The following is a 7,489-nucleotide window of genomic DNA, read 5'->3' on the forward strand; positions in this document are numbered from 1 at the left end:
AGATGGTCACAAATTGCCTGTAGAGAATGAGTGTTTAATCAAAACATTAAAAAAAGAGAGAATTAAATTGTCAAAAATACACATTTTATTCATAATAATAATAATTTCTTGTCAAAACAAATGCATAAATGCATCCAGATGATCTTGAATGCATTATACTCCTGTGAGATTTTACCACAGAAATAATACCACAGAACACTGAGCAATGAAGTCATATTGTCACCAGACATAATCATCCAAGTCATGATGGATTAAACACCACAATTCAAACATTAACACAAACTAAATGAACCAAGATAAAATCCTGCATGTTAAAAACACATGATCTAAATAAGGAACTCAACAATTAGTAAACCTTTGCACAATATTAAATCTGTCATAAAATGGTAACCATATTTGCACCAAGAAATGCCAATGAAACGAAGTATAATAAAAAGTGCCTCAATTCCTCTGGAAATGTCCATATGTAAACGGAACAAATTTACACACGGAACCAGAAGGGGGCAGACAACTTCTCTTAGTAATAGAGTATTAATTTCAAATCAAAGTAAGGTCCTGTTGGCATTATGCAGAACCATAATTAAATAAATCTGAAACATAAAACCTTACAGAGTTCAAGAATCTACTGCCTTTGGTTTTAATGCATTTTCAAGAATTTTTCTTTTCCACTCTTCATAATTTTGTGTCTCTTCTTCCTCGGTCTTCTCAACCCGCTCTCGCTTAGGGGATGTTGAAAGCTTTTCATCTGGAAAAAGCCAAAAAAAGATAATTACTTTTATCATCAAACCTACAGTCTATTATTAAATATGACATCTAGAAATATTATTTATTAGTCTTATTACTGAGAGAAAAAAATTTTTTTTTTTACACAGCATAAAAACATGCTTAAGAACAGAAAAAGTTCTTCCACTGTAACATTAGGGCAGCTTATGGGTAGAATAATAATTTGCCATTATTATTTACTGTAGTAAGCAAATGGCTTTCTTACCATCTTCTTCGGTTTCTAGCATTCCAGTGATTGTCTTCTGCCTCTTTTGAACAGTTTTGACTGGTTTCTCCATAGATGAAGCCTCATCTGAGGGTACAGGGAGATAGAATGAATCAGTCGGCTTAATATCATAACTTCAATAACTACTTAAGAAACATGCTGCTCTTTGATGTCGAACTACACAAAAAATATACATTGTCTAATTGTGATATGTCTGTAGCCATTGTAGCCAGTCAAATGTGTTTCTTCGTGACGGATCTCTTTTGAAGAAAAAAAAAAAGATTAAAAAGTTGCGCAACTTCAATTACAACATCTTTGTTAAACATGAAAGCCAGACCAAGATCTCCTACAAAAATGCCTTTATTCACTTTAATTAGGCAATGTGTCATTTTTGTTTGAAGGAGTCACACTCACTGCAGATCTCCTGTCCGAATTTCTGAAACTGTGTGCACAGCCGGTCAAAGATGCCCTTCTTTGCTCCAGATGAAGAGGCTAATTTCCTGTCAGTTCTGATTTTCATGCACCTTCAAAAAAGAAGGACAGAACCAATTTATTTGTCCATCTTCAGTAACTGAATGTAAACCAGGTGCAGTTTAGATTGAGAGATTTCTGTGGCTTGTTGACATGCATAAAATATTTTTGACCCATCTGGGAGCTTTAGTTGTTTATTATCGTACAGTAACAGAGTTTGGTTGGATAACAATAGTCCCACACAGGCTCAGTACATTTAGATTTAGGCAGTCTTATAACAGACAGTGGCATTTCTCATGCAAGCACTCACTTTCATAGAGCCTAATATGCAAATAACCTAGCTATAAAAGCAGACAGGAACAAATATGACAAAATGTAACAACTATGTCATAACCAATCCAAGATCTGACCTTTCCAAATGTAATTTAAGCTCCAAATTAATCTGTACTCAATACACCTCTCATAGCCTCATATTAAAGTACTTTGACCACAGTGACACTGTGAAGGGCTTAATGAGGTTCAAGAGACAGTTGAGCTCCCAACCAAAATTATTATGTAATTATCAAACACAATCATCCACTATCAAGCATTTTTGAACCAGTCATTATTTGACTCGATGACAATGAGACATCACAGCAATCTATACTCACTTGCATGCTGCATATAGAGCTGCTGTGGTAAAGAGTGGCTTTGACAGGTCAAGGTCTTGTTGCTGAGCAGCGGGCAAACTGGTCTCATACCTTGAACAAATACATGCAAGTTTATAAGTCATTCAGTTAATATTGATTGCACTGATGCAATGTGAAGACTCACCTCTGAAGGATCTGAGAGGCCACTTTAACCGCTTCCAAACACCCAAACTGCACTGCAAGATCTCTGAGACCCAGGTTTGACTGCAGGCCCAGCATGCACTCCATAGCCTTCAGATTACTGGAGTAAACCTTAGGACTTAGTCCAGACAGTTTGATGGCATACTCCTATCCAGTATAAAGAATATTTATTTGATTAATTATAGCAAAAAAAAAAAAAGTAAACTTTTACTAAATGTTAATGTGTACAACATATTGTGTAAAACATTCAATGCTTATTGTGTGAAAGTTATTTTGATACATTTTTATTACGTCTACTTGCCCCTAATTTTTCAACTGCAAATATCAGTCTGTGCTGTGGACAAGCATTCTTCATATTAAATATGAGATATGTGATGCATTAGGAAAACAGAATAGTTCTATTAATGGTCAACCACCAGGCTGTAATTTTGTCTAAATCATGGCAAAAAGTGTTTCCTAATTATGTGTGTATATTTACGATTCATACATTCATTGCTATAAAATTAGGGTTGGACAATCACCGTAATAGGCCATTTATTTATAAAATGACAATTAAGTTCCATAAAGAAAGCTATTTTATTCAATACAGAATTTGAGATGAGATGGAAATAACACAATTTTCTTGTGATGCCACAACTGGACAGTGTTAGGGGGTAAATAAAATCAATAGGCAAACACAAGAAAGTCTACTGGGCTTAACATGTATAGAAAACTCGCACACATGAATACTTCCATCATATGATATTACAAATTATAGTAACATACTCAAAAGTTTATGTATGTCTGTACATGTATGTATATACATATGCTACACATCACAACGCAGTATGGGAAGTGGATCTTGCCTTGTCTAGAGGAAATTTCATGGAAGTCGCTGCCAACTCAAGGCAAATAATGGCCTTGCTGGTGGCTGTAACAGAACCCAGTCCAACACATTTCACTTGGGATAATCGCATGTATTCCTCGGCTTGACTGAAAATAAATGACCAGAATTAGCTGTGTTGTTATATTGACATGTTTACTTCGGATTGAACCATTGTCTCTCGAAACAAGCGACTGGTCACTCGACACTGGAACACTTACCTCAATACTTTAACAGCTGTTATCCCAATCTTCGAAGCAAGCTTACGAAATAACTCTTTATCCATTTGTAAAGATGCTCGGATCTTCTCTGTAACCACAACACAATGGAATCCTCTGCAGACTAAGCACACAGACAGACTGGTTTCGCGCGAAAACGAACACGTGTCACAGCCCAAATAAACGTTCGGACCTGCCATTGGTGGATCAAGAAATGGGCGTGGCCAACGTCATTGGCGTAAAATACGTATAAACCTTAACTACTATTTAAGTATTCGTCAAATTAAATAATACTATAGGCCAAGCGAAGTATGCAATGTAACATGTTGGTCAGAGAAACGTTTTTCATTACACTTTCCACACAAATAGGATGATATAATGACACAACTCAGCCAGTTATTTTATTGTACATAAATTCATTTGAATTCTTAATGTAGCTTCTACAGCGTTTCAGCTAGGGCTTGTTGTGCTGCTCGTCATGAGGCGGAACAGCAGCGGCGCAGTCACATGACTCGACACATTCACAGCGGGGTCATCCAGTGTTTCCTTTAACACACCTAATAATCATGGTAAGATATAAGCGACCGTCGTATGCATAGACTGTGTGCTGGATGCTTTATATGCGCCGTTAAGTTGATTACAGCAGTGATGGTGTCAGAGGGGCACTGAGATCTCTTGGCGGACTGTTTTGCGTTTGTGAAGATAGCCGTTAGCATAAGCGTTTGAGATGCGAGGCCTACGTACACTTAATTATTCTCGTTTATTTCCTCTGTCTTGGTTTATTCTACTAGCGGTTTAACATTTGGCATGCAGGTGTAGTAAACTTACAGCCGTTATGTTTTGCTTTCATTACAATTCACAAGTTTTGTGCAAAATGAGCTCATTTAAACTGCTAATCCTGCTAGCATTAGCCTTGTTATTTCTTTACAGTTAGGTTTATATCGGTATTTTTATTTATTGTTATCATACATCTACGATACGTTTATATGCAGCTCTTTGTTTACATGTGCATTTACATATATTTGAATAATGGCAGTGTTATTAGTATGCATAACATAAGCGATGTTTGGTCTCTGGTTCATGCATTCCGTTTTAAGCAGCCCATAATCTGTTATGTTTACCGTTTATCATAACACTTAGGAGGGGTCGGGGTGGCTGTATATTGTCATTACGTATGTCACCCCCACCCCAGCCAGCTGCAGACCTTTGACACTTCAGTTATGTAGCCTACTGTATTTAATTTTTAAACAATATTTTTTTAAATTAATTTGTAATTAATTTACAATTATGTACAGTGGTTTTCAGTGGTCTTCATGTTTATAAAATAGGCTAAAATGTGATTAAACATGTCAAGAAACATTTTAAAAAGAAATGGCAACCAGCAACAGCACTTAATTAAATTTTTGAACAGTACTAGTGAATATACAAGGGAAAGTGTCCTATATATACAGTGGGTACGGAAAGTATTCAGACCCCCTTAAATTTTTCACTCTTTGTTATATTGCAGCCATTTGCTAAAATCATTTAAGTTAATATATGCAGCTCTTTGTTTACATGTGCATTTACATATATTTGAATAATGGCAGTGTTATTAGTATGCATAACATAAGCGATGTTTGGTCTCTGGTTCATGCATTCCGTTTTAAACAGCCCATAATCTGTTATGTTTACCGTTTATCATAACACTTAGGAGGGGTCAGGGGTGGCTGTATATTGTCATTACGTATGTCACCCCCACCCCAGCCAGCTGCAGACCTTTGACACTTCAGTTATGTAGCCTACTGTATTTAATTTTTAAACAATATTTTTTAAAATTAATTTGTAATTAATTTACAATTATGTACAGTGGTTTTCAGTGGTCTTCATGTTTATAAAATAGGCTAAAATGTGATTAAACATGTCAAGAAACATTTTAAAAAGAAATGGCAACCAGCAACAGCACTTAATTAAATTTTTGAACAGTACTAGTGAATATACAAGGGAAAGTGTCCTATATATACAGTGGGTACGGAAAGTATTCAGACCCCCTTAAATTTTTCACTCTTTGTTATATTTTATTAAATTGGTAAAAAAATGGCAGTACAGACATTTATAATGTTAAAGATTGAAAATTACAATTTTGCAGTGGTTTGTTGACAAATTACAGGACACTTTAGAAGGACTTTAGAAAGATGAAAGCATCATTATTTTATTTTTATGTAGGTCTGTTTGTAAAATTAGTTGACCTTAGCAATCCTTGTTGCAGTATATGGCATTATCGACAGTTCAGAAATGGATAACGTCTTAGTATCCTTTTAGATGTTTGTTCTTAACAAACATTTCTTTTTGAATCTTATTTTTTTATATGATTTTAGGCTAATTTCAGAGATATGGGCATCTCAATGTGGATTAATGAGAAATTGTATGCATTTACAGTGGTCAAAAACTTTGTATACAGCTGTTACTCTTTTCATTTAAAGAGTAATGTCTGAAGACCTTAAATGCTTTAAATTAGTTATAAAATATAGATGCATCGATATGAAATTTCTCAGCCGATACCAATAGGCAGTTATTCTGTATGATATCTGCCGATAATGATGTTGATATTGATAGTTTGTTTGTTTTTTAAGGAAAAAAAAATCTCTCCCGACTAATGCTGTAAACTATACAGGGAACCCTCTCATATGGTAAATTAGAGGTTAAAATGAACAACAACACTATTATATTCAAAGCTGTTTATTTTCAGATATAATCACACTCGAATAAAAACATTTGTTTACAACTCAATTGCACATAAGATAGTTTTCATAAAAACTATTCAAACATACATATATAATTAACAGTAATTAAGCTCCCTCTAGTGTGTTTTTTTATAGCTAACTATGAACTGTGAACAGTGGATAACTTTGTAACATTGTTCACAAGCTGTATTATGTGACATCTTTTGGTTGAAACACTGATTGAGTGATTACATGAGACATGATTAATTTTGGTAAATTGTACTGAATCTTTCAACATACCTACTGATGTTCATTCATGTTTATTTTGCGCTATAACTTCTATTAAAGTGGAAGAGACTCGTGCTCTGTGCTGCTGCTTGAACTGAAGCAGCTACAGCGTTCTGTCATGCCACATTTAAGAGCGTCAAAACAGCCCTACATTCAACACAAGAAACATTTTGTTCATGCAGGTTACTGTCTGACATGCTTATCTAACACCTTTTGATTGAAAGGAAATAATCGGCCCTGATCATTGGCTGTTTTTAAACAATCTGCACCCTTTGATAGATTGTATTTTAACCAAAGTGGACCATCTACAGAATCAATTCTATAGTATTATTTTATGTTGGGTTCCAGGCCATGTTGGGCTTTCAGGAAATGATCAAGCTGATGCAGCAGCAAAGGAGGCTTTTAATCCGCAAGTAAACAAATGTCAAATTCCTCCCTCAGAGATCAGACCTATTATTAAAGGGTTAGTTCACCCAAAAATTAAAATTAGCCCATAAATTACTCACCCTCAAGTCATCCTAGGTGTATATGACTTTCTTCTTTCAGACGAATCCAGTCTGAGTTATATAAAAAATTGTCTTTGATCTTTCAAGCTGTTTTATGACACTCAGCGGGTGTTGCATGCATCAGTCCAAAAGAAGTTAAATAAAAAGCGCCCATCCATTAAAAAAAGTGTCTCACACAGCTCCAGGGGGGTGAACAAAGGCCTGTAGCGAATCGATGCGTTTTTGAAAGAAAAATATCCATATTCAAAACGTAATAATCAATTTAATCTAGCTTGCGCTCGCAGTTCCGGGGGAATGACGTATGAGGTCGGAGTTGCGTATGCTCCGCTCAGAAGTGACGCACGCGGAAGCACAGCGGAGAGATCAAAACAAAACAACGGTCACTTATTAGAAGTACAAAACGAGGATTTGTACAGAAGAATGTCGGAGGATTTCGATATAAGCCAAGAGAAGACTTGTTTTCCTTTTCTAAAGCAAGGAAACTTTGCTTCTTTTGATCCTGTAAACAAACGTTGGTTTTCATGAGACGCACCGGCGCATGCGCAGCGCTGAACTCATACGTCATCCCCCCGGAACTGCTTCTGTGTTCAACTGCTGGCGCAAGCTAGATTAAAGTGATTATTACAT

At 35.7% G+C, this 7,489-nt stretch overlaps 2 protein-coding genes across 2 annotated transcripts in view; one reads left to right on the forward strand and one right to left on the reverse strand.

Moving 5' to 3' along the window:
• Positions 1-98: 98 nt before the first annotated feature.
• Positions 99-3,584, reverse strand: LOC107690734 (origin recognition complex subunit 6-like). Its single transcript, XM_016489142.1, has 7 exons — positions 3,373-3,584; positions 3,135-3,261; positions 2,273-2,436; positions 2,110-2,199; positions 1,403-1,512; positions 989-1,075; positions 99-745 (listed from the first exon to the last, which is right to left on the reverse strand). Exons 1-7 carry the CDS (start codon positions 3,567-3,569, stop codon positions 615-617), a joined length of 906 nt encoding a protein of 301 aa, XP_016344628.1. The 5' UTR covers positions 3,570-3,584; the 3' UTR covers positions 99-614.
• A 101-nt stretch (positions 3,585-3,685) lies between these two features.
• Positions 3,686-7,489, forward strand: part of LOC107690730 (vacuolar protein sorting-associated protein 35) — a 36,349-nt gene continuing 32,545 nt past the window's right edge. The window contains exon 1 of the mRNA XM_016489136.1: positions 3,686-3,938. Within this exon, the coding sequence (XP_016344622.1) occupies positions 3,936-3,938 (3 nt within the window). The 5' untranslated portion in view covers positions 3,686-3,935. The remainder of the gene's footprint in view (positions 3,939-7,489) is intronic.

The sequence above is a fragment of the Sinocyclocheilus anshuiensis genome, unplaced genomic scaffold (genome assembly GCF_001515605.1).
Source record: "Sinocyclocheilus anshuiensis isolate Anshui unplaced genomic scaffold, SAMN03320099.WGS_v1.1 scaffold3390, whole genome shotgun sequence".
NCBI classification, from domain to species: domain Eukaryota; kingdom Metazoa; phylum Chordata; class Actinopteri; order Cypriniformes; family Cyprinidae; genus Sinocyclocheilus; species Sinocyclocheilus anshuiensis.